The sequence below is a fragment of the Blennius ocellaris genome, assembly GCF_963422515.1.
Source record: "Blennius ocellaris genome assembly, chromosome: 7".
In the NCBI taxonomy this organism is placed as follows: Eukaryota; Metazoa; Chordata; class Actinopteri; order Blenniiformes; family Blenniidae; genus Blennius; species Blennius ocellaris.
In genome coordinates, this window is record NC_137656.1 from 21,562,783 (window position 1) to 21,579,079 (window position 16,297).

At 44.1% G+C, this 16,297-nt stretch overlaps 1 protein-coding gene across 4 annotated transcripts; it reads right to left on the bottom strand.

Moving 5' to 3' along the window:
- Nucleotides 1-1,101: 1,101 nt before the first annotated feature.
- kdm2ba (lysine (K)-specific demethylase 2Ba) lies at nt 1,102-11,969 on the bottom strand. Of its 4 annotated transcripts, XM_080499862.1 has the most exons (11): nt 11,882-11,962; nt 8,389-8,613; nt 8,107-8,250; nt 6,975-7,061; nt 6,342-6,626; nt 5,438-6,252; nt 5,029-5,192; nt 4,782-4,943; nt 4,318-4,536; nt 3,264-3,288; nt 2,131-2,270 (listed from the first exon to the last, which is right to left on the bottom strand). In XM_080499862.1, exons 1-11 carry the CDS (start codon nt 11,933-11,935, stop codon nt 2,264-2,266), a joined length of 2,187 nt encoding a protein of 728 aa, XP_080355988.1. In that variant the 5' UTR covers nt 11,936-11,962; the 3' UTR covers nt 2,131-2,263. The 4 variants fall into 4 exon arrangements, 3 of the variants coding, with proteins under 3 accessions (XP_080355987.1, XP_080355986.1, XP_080355988.1); XM_080499861.1 differs by lacking the exon at nt 3,264-3,288 and having other exon boundaries at nt 1,102-2,270; nt 8,389-8,610; nt 11,882-11,969; XM_080499860.1 differs by lacking the exon at nt 3,264-3,288 and having other exon boundaries at nt 1,102-2,270.
- Nucleotides 11,970-16,297: the final 4,328 nt, after the last annotated feature.

Here is a 16,297-nt window from a genome sequence, read left to right on the forward strand (position 1 = left end):
TGGACTATCTTTCACTTCAATATCCAGCCATAGTTTCAACATTTAGATGTATTTAAGGAATAATTGCAAATTGAAGCGGGGTTCAAATGTGTTTAAATAACCCGCTTCCTTGCATCATGATTTTTAGAAGCCATACTTGCCAGATAATTTCTTACACCATTCATGAACTCTTCACATTTGTCTTACTTGGTGTAAAATAGGACTTTTATATTAATTTAAATTGTTCTTGCATACCAGTGAGGCTCTGAGCTTTCAGCGCCACAGTTTGCATCCAATCGTGCTCAACAGTTAAGATGTTTTAACATCCTTAAGCACGTCTGATTGATTTATAAAAGAGGAAAAAGAAGGTTTAGCGACGAGGAACCAGAAGACTTCTGGCAGTGAACACAATTTGAACTTAAGTGGACCGACTACATCAAATGAGAGGTTTATTTTGTCAGTTATTCTGACATTATATCAGGTGTCAAGTAAATGTGGCAATGTTGGCCTCTTAAGAAAACAATGTGTAGTTTCACTGTTTAAAAAAGAGCATTTCCATAATATTCTGGGTTGTTTTTGTCTTAATGGCTGCTGTAATGGCAGATTTTTGAATAGCTCTTAAATAAAAGGCTTGAGATTTTAAATATTGATGACAACATTGTCTATTCTGAAAAAAAAAAAAAAAAAAACTGTTCAAATATGAATAAACACTCACTTCATGTCAACATCCCTGGTTTGAAACAGGTCAGATTGCTCTTCCCCTGGGTAGTTTTCCTCTCTAACCCAAAAACCTGCAGTTGAGACCAACGGTTGATTCCCAGTCGCCCCTAAATAGCGTCGTGGTCTGAAGTGGGGAAAGCAGCATAGATAAGAGAAAAATGGGCCGGTCAATCATCCACTAGGGGCTTTAGTGACAAAGCTTCAATCGCAGTGAGGAAGTTAATCTTCACCCTTCAACCACAAAGGTATTCCAGGATTGTCGAGGTTTAGAAAGAAATACTTCAGGTGCGACGTGCCAGTGGTCCTTATTGGCTCTAAAATGTTGGGATTTTTTCTTTTTTTACCATCCCCGTATGTTAACGAGACCTGACACGACTCAAATCAATGGTACAAATGAATTTCTTTTAATGCATATTAGCACTTCATTTTTCATTTTTACAAATATAAACATCACATTCACCTGAAGTGATCGATTACAGCACGACACCCAAATACAACACCTACGGTATGGAGTATATTTTCAAATGGAAGCAAACGAGTCATTTGCGAGGGTCATCATTTCTGCTGCTTATATAAACCGCTATAGACAAACCAGACGTGTGGGGCGGACTTCTCGGACGCCAGTCGTGACTTTGCCGCCGACTTTTAAAGAGTGCTGGACCCAACCCAATGGAGTGCTGCGAAAAAGGCTCAAAACCACCCCCATAAATTATTTGCACACATTTGACGTAGCTGTGTGAGACATCAAAGTCAAGTTGCTTAATAAAAAGAATAAATACAAAACTAATAATAATTAAAAAAAACAAAACAATAAATTAATATTGAAATATTGATGAAAAAACCCCCCATCAGAACAAAACACTCCACAAAGTATCAACCTAAACAAAATGCAGGAAGGTGTAACAGGAGTATGTGATCACTTAAACTAGTTCATCATCATCCAAATACATTCTAAATATTTATCATCGTTAAATCAGATATTACTGTACATGCATTTTTCTCTCCGACATTGAAGTGACTTTATCAGATTTTGGCACAGACACTGTTGTATGAAGGCAAACTGAAAGGAGGGGTTCTTCAGTTCACATGCTGGACAGTCTCTCTGCCGCGCTGAGCTCCTGAGACGCTGTAAACTCGTGAAATGGTGCTGGTATAAAAATACTGTTTTACAATATTTCAAAGAATAAAAATAACCCAACAATTACAAGCACATCTTTGTAAAAAAAAAGATAAAAGATAAAAGTAAAGTCTCAACAGAAATACATGCATGCCATTAGGTGTCCAGTGAACATCGATCGTCTCCGTCCAGAGACTCATCACAGGACCGGGTTCGTTCCAATAAGTGCAAAGACATCGTTTTCAATCCTCTCGGTTTTGCCCCGCGAGGAACTAGCTGGCCTTCTGCAGCAGTTTGTCCTCTCTCAGTCTGAACGGCACGCTCACGGACATCTCTGCGATGAACCTCTCGCAGGCCGCCTTGGTCACCTGCTTGCAGAAGCGAAGGTCGATCTGACAGATGCTTCCGCAGCGCTTGAAAAAGTTCAGGGAATGATCTGTGACTCGGTTACAAACTGGAAGGGAGACGAGAGGAAAAACGGATTCAGGAAGACAATCCGGTTGAGACACATTCATTTTTTTCCTTCTTCTTAATTGTGAAGCCTATAGATTCCAGTCAGAATTGCCAGTAATCGTCAAAATCCCACCATAATTTTGTTGTAACCTCAATCTGAGTCATACACCAAAGTAAAGCTAATCCCACGAAACAGTAAATCACACTGATGATCTAAATAATTGTGTTAGTCCAAATAAAAGACAGGCTTTTCTTTTTTCTTTTAAATGTTTTTCCAGAAAAATACTGTCTGAAAAAGTGAGGTCCTCTTATGTTTGGGGTCTTAACTTCAGCATGAACGCCTCAGAAACAAGAGGAACGTGTTGGACCGACTCTGTAAACAATAGGGGGGGGGGGGGGGGGGTGTATGGAGAAAACATCGGAATTGCACTGGTAGAAATATTTATGAAAACATTTTCCAAGTCTCCCAGTCGGAGCCCTACAATCGGGATCGTCTTCTATTTGGACCAATACAGTTCGTCCCGGTGTGGACCTTCACTACCTGCTCAGTGTGGGCGCGGACACACGCTCAGCTCCACCGACTGCACTGCAACACCAATACTTGTTGCACCCGCTTGTCGAGAGGAGCAACATTTTTAACTCCCGCATTTCTTTTGGGCGGATGCTCCGTCACCATTATACAAGTGGCCAAATAAAATAGAAGCGTGATCCACTCGTGCTTTACAGAGTGCCTCTTGCTCCTATTTCAGTGTGTCTAATAACTTTGGGATCGACGAAGTGCAGCCCCGCAGCTTTTCAGTAATTTGCCGTCGGATTTGACAGATCTCCATTGAAAGCATTGCATTGAGGTAAAAAAAAAAAAAAAAATACTACATCCACGTCCTCTGCGGTTAACTACGACTCTACGTTGGGAAAGCACAGATTGAATACATTTGACAGTCATTTCAATGCATATATCTACAGTGCACAGCAAGAATAAATGTAAAGGCATAACCTTAGATGGCCTCTTCTTCCTGCAGCTGCAAATAGATAACCAACTGTGAAACAGCAAAAACTGTGATAGTGGTTGTTTCATGTAAGAAAATCTTTTCCATGAAAGACAATGTATACACATTTGGCCCCCGTCGAAACTGAAGCACAATTCGGTGTTATTTGCACCAGTATTGTGGGTTTTGGCTCATTGTTACGTATCAGGCTTCCTCGTGATCCTCACAGCTATTAGTAACACCTGTGCTTTTCCAGTGTTTGTTTTAACGTGAGGTTAAAAAACAAGAGAAAAGAAAAGGCACAGTCGGCTCCTAATCCAGTAGCCTAACAGAACAGTAGTAATGTTACTCTACCAGGAGAAAATGATTTGCATCCGTCTCACAATGATTCCTTTCAGTTGTAAACATTAAAGAGACTATTTATATATTACTGGCCGTTTTACTCAGTAAAACTTGAACCGATATATACTCAAGTCTAATTTCATTATGAACACGCCTGCAGTTTAATGTGAACTTAGAAAAAAAACCTGATCATTCTGGCTGAGGAAAGGAAACAATTGATCAATAATAAAAACTTAATTGTACAACAACACTGTGAGTTTTCTTCTTCCCCTTTTAAAATGCCATGAATCAATACAAGCCCTTGGGGTGAAATGAAGAGGAGTAGAACACAGTAGAACTTTGGACTCCTATTACATTGATCAGAATATAACATGACCCCAATCAGAAGACAATCTGGCCTTTTCAGACGTATTCCCAAGAAGAAACCTGCCTTATATTTAGACCAATTTATTCTACATCCCTTCACAAGTTGATGACGTTATTACTACGGCAAAATTCAAGTACTTCCGAGTCTGAGACGCGAGTTAAACCTGAACATTGAAAGTGCAGGGGTTATATTGAGGGGAGTGGTCTGCCTCAAACAACTGTCTTGGGCCACTCCTACCTAAAGCATGTGACAACTGTGCCACAGCCCCCCCCCACCCCCCCACTTAAATCTCAGTCTCCTGTACTTGAGCTAATGTCCTGCTTCCATGCAGCCTGGCAGGTCTGAGCTCTCACCTGATAGGTTGATTTCTGTGAGCGAGTCTCTGGTGGTGGTGCCGGCTGCGGTCAGCAGGTTGACCGACTGGTCATTGATGTGGTTGCAGTAGCTCAGGTCCAGCCGGGACAGCAGCGGCATCTGTCGACTGATGAGGCGTAGAGACGTGTCGGTGATGTCCAGCCCCGCCAGGCGCAGGTCTTCCACGTTTCGCAACTTGCAGCGATTATCTAACTGACCTGTCAGTTGGACAACGGAAGAAAAGGGGGGGGGAGAGGAAAAAAAAAAAAGACAAATTGGCTTTTGTACTTTGGCAACAGGTAATAATAGTCACAAGAGTTTACATGGAGATATGCTACCACTGTGATACATTATATTAATCAGCAATTGAAATAATACAATGCATCGACTGAACAATTCAGACACTTTTGACATGGAATGTAACGATTTCAAAATGTCATTGGTGACATCGCTCGTGTTTCACCTGGCCTGTTGTCTGTGGTCGGCGAGAGGAGGTCCCTCATCTGTGGGTCTTTCAACCCCTCCACCCACTGGACATCCAGGGTGCGCAGCAGAGGGCAGCTGGAGGTGCAGAGCGCCGACACAGCCGCCCACGAACACCCCGACAGCTTTAACACCCGCAGGCCTGAAAGACAGCGCCGCACTTTCAAACAAAAGAAACGGACACAGAACGACGGAGAAATAGATCAGCTTTACGTTAGTTTAAATACCTGGTAACCGATTGATGAGCCAGCTCAATTGCTTCTTGGAAATGTTGGTCCAGCTGAGGTCCAGACACAACGGCTGCCGTCGGATGATGCCGCTGAGCATCAGCGGGGTGATGGAGATGCAGCGGTTCAGGTCGATTCTCGTCCACAGCCTCTTGTCGCAACACCTGTTGGGAGGAAGTTTGTTATGGTCAAGTCACAAGTCTTAGAGAACGCTCAGAGGAAAAGCTCTAATTGCTCCTTCACACTTCAGTGGTTTGTTTTTCTGCAGCAACATAAGAGTGTAAACATGCTGCTTTGCGTGTGTGTGTGTGTGTGTGTGTGTGTGTGTGTGTGTGTGTGTGTGTGTGTGTGTGTGTGTGTGTGTGTGTGTGTGTGTGTGTGTGTGTGTGTGTGTGTGCTGTCAATTTACCATCTGTTCCACGTCTTGCAGACTCTCATGCAGACGCAGAGATCCTGGTGTGGGAGATGGTGAAATATCGTCATCCAGACTTCGCGCTGGAGGATGTGCGTTTTCCCGTCTTTCAGGGGCAGCCTGTCGGGCGGGGGGCTGATGGGAGGAGGCCGGATGACGTGCCGCTCCATCTGGACACACTTGGGCGGCGAGCGAGGCGGCACCGGCCGGGTGGTCGGCGTGCTGCGGTTGAAGCCCAGCGGCGTGATGGGACTCGGGTAGAAGTGGCGCAGCTCCCACGGCGTGCCGTTCATCTCTTTGGTCTTGAGATGGGGCCTCTGCTCGCCGAGGTCGCTGCCGTTGCGGAACAGCCGCTTGGGTTCCTCGTTCTCCGTCTCGGGCTCCACCTTCACCGGCTGGCGGTTCTCGTTGGCCAGGCAGTCCTCCGTTTTCTGGATCTCCTGGTTCAGTGCCTTGCTGAGCTCTCGGCTCAGCTCTCGGTTCGGCAAGCGCCGCTTGCGGCGGGTCTTTTGGCGCGGGCCCTTCTCCTGCGTCTCGCTGCCACCCTCGCTGCTGGGGCCGGCCTGCGGGGAGCTGCAGAGCGACTGGTCGCTGTCTGCGACCGGCGTCTTCATGCAGGCGCTCAAAGGGTCCATCTTGGAGTCCCGGTAGTCGTCTTCCTCGGCGTCTCCGAAGCGACCCCTCTTCTCTGCGCCAGAGCGGGAGTGAGGCTCCCTCGCCTCTTCGTCGTCGTCCTCGTAACCGTCCTCATCCTCTTCTTCCGTCTTGATGTGGTGCAGGAGTTTGGAAAAATAAGGATCGTCTGACTTTTCCTGCAGGGAATCGCACAGAGACGACGATCACGACTCTGATTCGGGGGGGGGGGTGAATCGTCTCGACATTCGGTCACATTGTAACTTACACAGATCTTCTTCCTCGCGCTCAGTTCGTCGTCGTCGTCGTCCTCAAAGAGCTTCCTCTTCTTCCTCAGCTTGTCTTCAGGCCGGGGCCGTGGCAGGCTGCTGGGGGAGAGCAGCGGTGGCTGCCGGTGCAGGGAGTCCTCGGGTCTGTATCGGGGCGTCTCCTCGCGGTCCGGTCGCTTCTTGGGCGCCGAAGAAACGTCTCCCTCCTCCTTCAGCGGCTTCTGTTCCCTCAGCAAAGAGCCGGGGAGGTTGGAAGCGTACTTGAACCCTGGACCCCTTTTTTGCTTCAGTACCAAAAGGGACAAAAGGTGCGAGACAACTTTATACCTTCAGCTTATCGGGACAATGTCGACAAAGTGTATCAAGCTGAACACCACTAGTTTCCTGCTCACACTGACACCAACACCGTCACATGGCCAAGCCTTACATAAACAAGCAAAACACAAACAGGAAGTGGCAAACCGATGAAAACACAAAGAGAAAGACCTACAAATTGAGGAAATAGAGTAGCGCACAAACTCCTCAATTCCATTTATTATTTATGCATTTTTTTCTATAACGCTTCCAACAGACACAAGCACTTCGCAAGCTGGCTATCACTAATCATTTGACTCACATATATTTGTACTCACTTTTCCACTTTTGCCTGCGTGGTTGCATTTGGGGCACTCCCAGCAGTTTGGAAGCTCATCATTCACCACTCCGGAGGCGTCGCTCACCTGACAAATGGAGAGGGAAATGAGCTGAACAGGCGTTAACGTGGTCTTGTCCACTCTACAGCGACGACGGGGGGAGAGGAGGGAAGTGAAAGTGACTGTTGTAACGTCTGCTTGTGAGGGCAGGTCAGCACAGTTCCAACATTTAAATGCAGTGTTACTTCGAGGGGGAAAAAAAAAAATATATAAAATCTAATGTTAAAAGATAAACAGTTGAAGCACAAATGGCTGGAATGCATTTTGCGGCGTGGCGAGGGCCAAAAGACTCAAGGACACAGATCACAAGCCTCACAATGACCCATTTCCAATGTTTAGGTTGTTTCCAAAATCAAGAAGAAAGAAAAGTGTGGAAGGTTTCCAAACCGCACGGAAAACTTCACCTTTGAGTGCTGTACACAAACGTACCACGACAGAAGTAGTATTTAAGGAAGAGAGTGGCCACACAGAACACAAGAGCGGATCAGACTCTCTTATTCTTGAAACGAGTAGTATTAAAACAACAACAGTCGTATTGTTATCTTTAACCTCTGAGGCATGCAAAACAACTCGACAGTGCATGTTTAAAAAGAACTGGTTGGACCAATCCTTTTCCTGAAATCCACACGCTGTGTTTTTGACACAACAATTACAAGCAGGGCGTGTGCCGCTTCACCCTTTAGCCCTCATTGACGAAAAAAAAAAAAAAAAAAAACACACTCAGCATTTTTATTTAACTAGCAAAGTCACACATGAGACATTATGTGGCCACTTTCAGCGCGTGTTCGTCTTTAGTGACTCTTTATGCCGAGTGTTTAGTGAAAGTCCAAATCCATAAACACGACGGTATCGCGACTGAGTCACGAAAAAACTCTGGTTCCGCGGAAGACTGACGTGTGCTTCTTGTTACATAAACAATGTGATTTCCCCCTATCCAATTAACTTCAGCGAGTATAGTCCAACGGTCTGAGTCACTCCCTTCATGTTTCAATGACCTGGCATTCCTCGCAAACCGAGTCACCGGTGGGAATGACTCGGCCGAGGTGGGAGCAGCGTGAATGTTCCCTGGTACCTTGAGGCAGTTGGGATGGACGATCTCGTTGCAGATGGAGCACTCCATCAGCATGAAGTTAAACTTGTCCTCCTCGTCCTCCAGTGTGTCTTCCTTCCCCGCTTCTTTACACACCACACACACGGCGGTGTGAGGCAGGACTGGCTGCACGGATCACACACACAAGCACAAAAAAATTTAATAAATAACTAAACAATCTGGTGTTGGCCTTAATCCATTCTAACCAGTAAAACACACATCAGAGTACTCCAGTGCCGTTACGCCGTTCACATTCAGACTCACCGCTATGCATTGCCTCATAATGCACGACTGCTTCATGCGCCCCGGACCGCCAAACTTCTTCATGTCCTTACAGAAGTGACACTCTCCGCACTCGGTCCGCATGCAGGCCTCGCACTTCCGGCACCGCGTCCTCCGGCGCCTGGCCCCGGACGAGCTGCGGTTGGACGGCAGCTTGACGGTGGAGGTCGTCCCCATCTTGGGCTTCGGCCGGTTGGCTGCCCGCTGCTGGAACACAAAAAGCGGCGGGATGAGTTCCGGCTGGACGAGACACGCCCGTCGTGATGTAGGGGGAGGATTTCCAGCCCGACTGAACGACACGGCCGAAACACGAACCTCGTAGTATGTGTATAATATCCGATTTACGTTTTTTGAAAGACAATAAGGCTTGTCAAACAGCTAATTGGCTGTTGTAGTCGGGAGCCGCCTCCCAGATAAATTTCAATAACAGGAATGACATCTCCATTGAGGAGACAGGTGAAACCGGTAGTGACAAACACCATTTACACTGTTCTGTCAAGCCACAGTCACAACTGTCACTTAGAATGTTGTGGTTGTCTCTTCAGGAGAGGGCAAATAAAAGCTCTGCTACTTCTTCTCAAACCTAATGGTTACTTGGTATAAATCCATGTCAACATATAGACCAAATAAATATATAGGAGGTCATATTTTAGAAATTTAAAACGTTAAATGTTGACTATTTTGTATAAAAATCACTAAATAAAAGCTTTTATTATCAGACCTTACTTTTGTTTGACAATCAGCTAATTACCTTGTTGGATGTAACTCAGACACGATTAACTATTTTACTGTCAGTGGAAACCATGAACTAATTTGGTTATTTTGGTTGCTGCATTGTGCTTCACCTCCTCTGTGAAACAAGGCTCATTTCTACATCCCAAAGCTGGTTGTAGCATCTGTGAGATCATTTTTTTCTTAATTGTCACAACAAGCATATAAGGAATCTGCATTAAATCGACGATGAACAAACAGGGCTGCAAATGCAAAGTCCAGAGCTCATTAAACGATCATTTAAATGGCAAATCGATTATTAAAGTAGTCAATTATTTGCATCCCCATCAGGTAACCAATAAACCCAACTCACTACCTCCACGATAGCGAATCTCTCGTGTTTCCATGGTGTCATCCCTGCTGCCTTGGCAGAACTACAAAGCACGATGGAAATAAGACAAATCAAGAGACCATCGCTGTGCTTCTTGTTCCAGCAGGAGACGTTACCTTGGCAACACATTTGCCTTGCTGGTGGCAACTGTTTGAATAGGGGACTGCGAGAGATGGATAAAAATAAGCTCACAGGAGGAGGTTATGATTTACAGTGAGGCTGCAAGGAATTAAGCGATAGCTTTTATTCCATTACTGATAACTGCACGCGGCCCGCGTGCCGCACATGAACGCAGCCCTTTGAGAAACCAGAACTCGTATTCATGACAGTAGCATTCAATCAAAGTGAGATTTTTCAATGTGGATTTTCTGCTATTCCTTTTGTATCCTCTGCAAAACAAAGCTGGAGCGTTGTGTGCTAGTCAGACAGGTAGAACAAGATGGGGAAAAAAAAAAAAAAAAGAACAAGCCATGCCAGGCCAACAACAATCCCATCAAATGCTTCCTGAATAACAAAGAGGAGAAACCAGCCCGGTTTGTGTCAGCTGTAACAAAGAACAGGGCAATCAAAAATAACAACTTCAACAACACGTCGGTTCATGTACTTTTGATTCATGACAAGTCACATTTACTCAATCCGGGCCCCCATACCACTGTGTGCATCAAAAACGATATATGCGTTTTGTTTTGCGGAGTTGACCTGTTGGTGCTGTACAGAGTTTAGGCAAAACAGGTGTTTTATCTACTTTCCATAAATCTGACTACTGCGAGACGATCGGAAGGACGTTCTCAAAAGAAGGCAAGTGTCTTTCTCTGTCAACGCCGCCTGGGCTCATCGCTCCTTCCTTCACCTTATCTGACACAAACGGCACAGCCATCGAGTTCATCGATGAACATCTTTGACCTTTATCCCTCTTGCATGCAAGCAGTGCATGCAATCAACGGTGGCTAAAAAAAGCTTTTGAAAGGCTTGGTCCTGCACACAACTATCAGCTGACTCGTCTTTACTGTAACTCTTGTGCAATGATATGTCAGGAATTTGGGATTGGTTTGCTCGGGCATGTGAACAAAAACATGGCCTATATTCCTCGGGGGGGGGGTCTTCTGACTCAGCTCCTCGGTGGGTTTCAAGTGGGAGGAAGTCACAAGGCTCGTCATCTGCTGCTGCTCGTGTCCCACGATGGTCCACAATACAAATAAAACCCATGTGTCACAACAAGATCCGCCACCTTCCAGTGATTGCATTACGGCACTGCTCGTGCCTGCTGTGGGTGTAAACATTGTGCAAAAAGCACAAAAGACGAAGCTCTCGCACAATCAATACGTCTCAGATTTCAGCCTGAATCATACATGTCAGCTTCCTAATGGAGGCTCCTGCAATCTACCTCCCAATAGAAGGGCTGAGCCCTGCAGACCAAAACTTTTTTTTTTTTTAAAGCTAACGAACCACATGAGACGACGTGAGAAGTTGGTGTTGGGCAAAACAAGCAAACAAACAAACAAACGAAAAAGGCACCACGGATGAAGAGCAATGCTCCACAGGAGGTCACGTAGGGTCAGTTCTAGGAACCACCGGACCACCGAGTCAGTGCAGGAGCCGCTGCATTGTTCCCTCTCCCCATCCCATCCCATCCCCCCCTTCCCCCGGTTCCTCGGTCCCTGCCCCGACAACACTCCTGCCCCAAAGAGCCTCCTTAAAGGCGCAGGCTGGTGGGAGCAACTTTTTAGGAAGTGCGGTGGGTGAAATCAAATCAGTGTGGAGGAAAAAAGTCTGTCCCAAATGTGGCGGCGGATCACCCGCCAGCGACCTGGTCGGTGTGGAAGTAAATACCCGAGGATCTGCTCCCGGCCAGCGGGTTTTTGTATTTGGACTCGGGGGAGGAGGAGGAGGAGGGGGGGGGGGGGGGGGGATCGGTTGTGTTGTTGAAGAGGTGGTCAGCGGCACAAAATGGGTCAGTTGTGGTTGAACAATGATACCCAGAGGAAAAGAGGACAACAAGCGTGTTTGTCGCGAACTGTTACTGGGAGTTCATTTAGCCACATCCCGTTTCCACTAAGTATTCGCCTCTATAAACCTCGAGGTGACTTCGAGAAAGAAAATCCTTAAAAAAAAAAACCACCAACAACAACACACACATACACCTTTCTCCTCTTCGCCCCAGAGGAGAGGAGCGGGTGAGAACCAAGCGCTAACCCGAGGCAACCGACGGTAAAAAAAAAAAAAAAAAAAAAAAAAAAAAAAACGCTCACTTATCGGGCTTCAATCTTCGCACCACATGTTGACAAAACGCGCTTCGGAAGAAACCGGAGCTTGTGTGAGGAAATGGAGCATGTGTGTGGTGGATTAAAAAAAGAAAAAGAAAGAAGCCCGTACCTGCTCAGACTCTGAATCATATTCCTCATCGTCTCCGCTCAATGACAAGGCCATGACTCCTCTCTCGCATCGTCTGTGAAACAGCTCAGAAAACTAACATGGCTGAACAAGCCTTGCAGCTCCTCCCCCTCCTCCTCCCCTCGCGCGCAGCTGCTGGCTCCGGTTCACGTTGCTGCCTTCAAAGACCCTGGAAAACGCGATTTTTCGTGGTTACTCAACACTCCAGCGGTATGCGGCACTAACATATTCTGCCACGCCTTGATTAAAAACAATACATAACGTGTTCTAAACATGACGATATGGAAAATATCAATTGAATTCCTTTCTGAATGAAAGCATTGTTACGCGTATAGATTACTAACTGTATGTCCTGAAGGCATCACATGAGAAACAGAGAGCGAAGACACGCAGGTAGATCAAGAGGAGTCACTCCCACGGCGGTGCGAGTTCGCTTTCTGCTGCTTCATGAGGGCCGCATGACTCACTGCGGGTAGATTAAATTCTTCAAAGGTTGATTAAATTTATCTAACGTTTTAATCCCAGAGGGTTTAACAAGGGACCAATGGTCTCAAAATACGCAGCGATGTCGTTGACACAGTTTGCGTGACATTTTGTGTAATGCTTGTTCGTGTCTTTGAACGCAGCAGCCTGGCGCTGATCAGGTGCTTCACCTTCTAAGGGGCAAACTGAAGGTGATAACTCCCCCAGATGTGGAAAGAAATGCAGCGCGGACGCTATGAAGCGCTTATTGAATCAATCATTTCAATTTTAGTAAACTTAAAAAAAATAGGAATCTGTATAACCTGGTAATTAATCTGAATTATATTGTTAAATATTGCATTCCACCTCCCACATACACGCACACAAATCACATCTGGTAGATATTAATATTTACGTACATTTCAAAGCAGTCACCTAGTTTTTAAATTTCTGATATTTATCTCATAGCCACTGACTATGGCTTGCCTTGAGCAGAGACTCAGCACAAGCAGAAACGTGTCAGTGGCTTACCCAGTTGGAGAACATATTATATAATTCTGGTGATGGAACAGTAAGTTGTGTAAAGCCACTGTGTGCGCATTTGATGGTTTACTCTGGCGCCACCCAGTGTGTAGATCAAGCTGCATGCCCTGCTGGTCAAAGCTGCCCCCCCCCCCCCCCCCCCCCAGTTGTGCAGAAAGTTATTCAGAAAAAGCACCACGAATCTCTGTTAAAAGTGAATCCATCTCTATCAGATGAGCTCGTAATGCCTGCAGTTTTACTGAAACAGTGTATTTATCACCTGAATGATATCACTAATTATTTCCAAAACTTGAGTGACGTCTTGATAAACAAAGGTAATCCGAAACAGCTGCTCGGTAGAGTACACTTTAAAGTGGGTTTTATCATCCATCATTTTGCTCTGTTAAACAAATCCCATAAAACAAAGAGAAATTTACGTCTCTGGTTTTCTCTGAAGGGTTATTACTGTATTATGCTCTTTCATTGAGGGACAAACTGAAAGATTACATTTACTTCAACCCTTCCATCATAATTCAGATGCATTGCTGTGTTTTTCTGTACCAGTGGAGTATAATGGCTACAAACCAGGATGTATGCACATTGTAGTTTCAGCTGATGTGTGATAATGTGAGTGTGGAACATCCTCACTAAAACGGCAACATGAGATATGAAGATTGGAACAAAAACCACAGATTTGCTGCAGTACACAAGACTTTATAGAATGATCACAATCACTGCTACAAAAGGGCCTCTTTTTGTATTGTAGTATTATTCCTATACATCTGAAGTTGTCATGCATGTTCAGTAGAAAATACTTTTTGATTTTAAATCTGAAACTAGTACATTTAAGACACCCTCATCACAAAATGTTTAGTACCGATACCTTTAAAATCACAGGTTGCCAGAATGTAAGCACACTAGTTGATCTACAGTATTTATATTTATTGTATTACATATACATATATATGTGTATATATATATATATATATATATATATATTTATTTTTTTATTTTTTTGAATAAAGCTTTAACTTTATTTATTGCTCTTTTTATGCCTTTTCTAACTGCTTAATTTCACAGTTTTGGATAAGAATCTGAAATCATCTTGTTTTAATGCATTTCCTTTATTTTCCTGTAAAACACCATGAATTGCTTTTGTCTGAATGGTGAATGTATTTTATTATTCGAGTTTATATATATATATCATCTTGTTTTAATGATGATATATATATATATATATATATATATATATTCGTTGTAGTGTAAACGGGGCCTGAATTCCTCTGTGGGCAAAGAGAAAGGGCGCCATCTGTTGGACATTGTTCAACATAACACCTGCATGGAGCCTTGAGATGTGACTCTGTTCTGCTTGATACTGAAGGTTCCATGTGCATCACGAAATGTTGAACTGTTTTTACCTTCGGCAACAAACTTTGGGACAAAGGTTATGTTTTTGTTCACGTGTATTGTATTGGGTTTGTATGTATAGATGTATTTTACCAACTTTACACAAAAACCCCTGACCTGAATTGTATGAAAGCTTCAGGGATGATATGTTTTCATCCAAGGACGGTTCCTCTACATTATGCGAGCCATTGGGTCGAAGGTGAAGTTATAGATCATGAAAACGGGACACAGAAATTCTAAAATGTGTGTACATCTGTGTCAAACAGTGATATAACCATATGACCACAACCAGTCACACCTTTGTCGAGCACGACTCTCAGTGTTTGTCTCGTGGCCCCGACATAAGTTGGGTTCTTCTGGTAAACAGTGTTGTGCAAGTAATGTCTTGCCAAACACCGTTGACAACTGATGACTTTGACAAGTGTTGAGACACAAAATGGGTAAAAGAGAAGGAGCTGTCACTCCTTAAATGTGAGATTGACTCAGATAGTGTCGGGAAAAAGTATTTGCCCACTTCTCAAATTCTTTTTTTATTTTTTGTGCAGATTTTCCTCAATTCAATGTTTAAGATCAATAAACATATTGAAATATCAGACAAAGCCAACTCAAATGAACACAAATACAGTTTTTAAAAGTAATCGGCCCTAAACCTGCTAACCAATCCAACTTTATTTAAAAAGCACATTCAAGACTCCAGAGTGGACCAAAGAACCAAACAAAGAATAATAAAGATGTAAAAGACTTTAGTTCACACATTTATATAAATCAGACAGAGACAAAACAATAACACAAACACAGTTAAAACAAACTGAAATGAATTAAAGCCTGTATAAAGTAAAAAAACATTGAAATATGAGTAAAAACCTTATAAAAATAAAAAGGTTTGTATAACTGGCAGTGAGTCTCTCACTTCTCTGGAGAAAGTTTGGCCAACTCTTCTTTCTAGAATTGTTTTAATTCAGTAACACTGGAGGTTTTTGAGCACAAACTGTCTTTTTAAGGTCATATTGCAGCATTTTGATCAGATTGAAGTCGGGACTTTACCCAAGCTGCTCCAAAAACCTTCATTTATTATTATTTTTCTTAACGCTCTTCATCATTTAACATACTGGTGTGTTTTGGATCGCTGTACTCTTGCACCAGACGTAACAAGACAACACGCCTTCCAGAAAGTTCAACCTTTGTCTCGTCAGTTCATCGGATGTTCTCTCAGACGTCTTGGGGACGGTTCACATGTTTGTTTGCCTTCGTGTTCTTTTTGCTCAGCAATGGTTTTCACCTTGGAACTCTGCCATGGTGTCTTCCTAATTGTTGAGTCATTAACTCTGACCTCAACTGAGACAAGGGAGGCCTGCAGTTCTCCAGATGTTGTCCCGGTTCCTTGGTGACCTCCTGGAGGAGTCCGTCACTGTGCTCCTGGGCCAGCCACTCCTGGGGGAGGCTCATCACGGTTCCATGTTTCCTCCTTTAGCACATCACAGCTCTCACCGTGGTTCACTGGAGTCCTAAAGCTTGACTAATGGCTGTGTGAGGTCGGTAGGTTTAAACAGCTTTATTCCCTTAAAACATTAGCTCATCATTTAAAAACTGCCTGTTGTGCTTACTCCCGTTGTCTTCATCTAATAGCTAAATATATTTGATTGTCTGAAACATTGAAGTAGGAGGAGTATTCCAAACAATAAGCATCGGAGAAGGAGGCGGATACTATATACCGTATCATGGCAGCGTTGATAACGACAGATAGATTCTTTGGAAGAAGGAAGTAAATACCGATGAGTGTGTGAGACTGATGATTGATATTGAGTTCACAGACATTTCTCAAGAATTTCAGGGATATGATATTTACATTCATATGATTTCAGTACATCGGTGATTTGTTCTCTATATAAAGACGGGGGATTCTTTGGGAGGGCAGCAGCGTCTAGACCAACAAACGTATGTGTTCCAATTGCTTCAAAAATGCTCTTGGCCATCATCTTAATGCAATTTAACCTCTGCTCTTCAAGC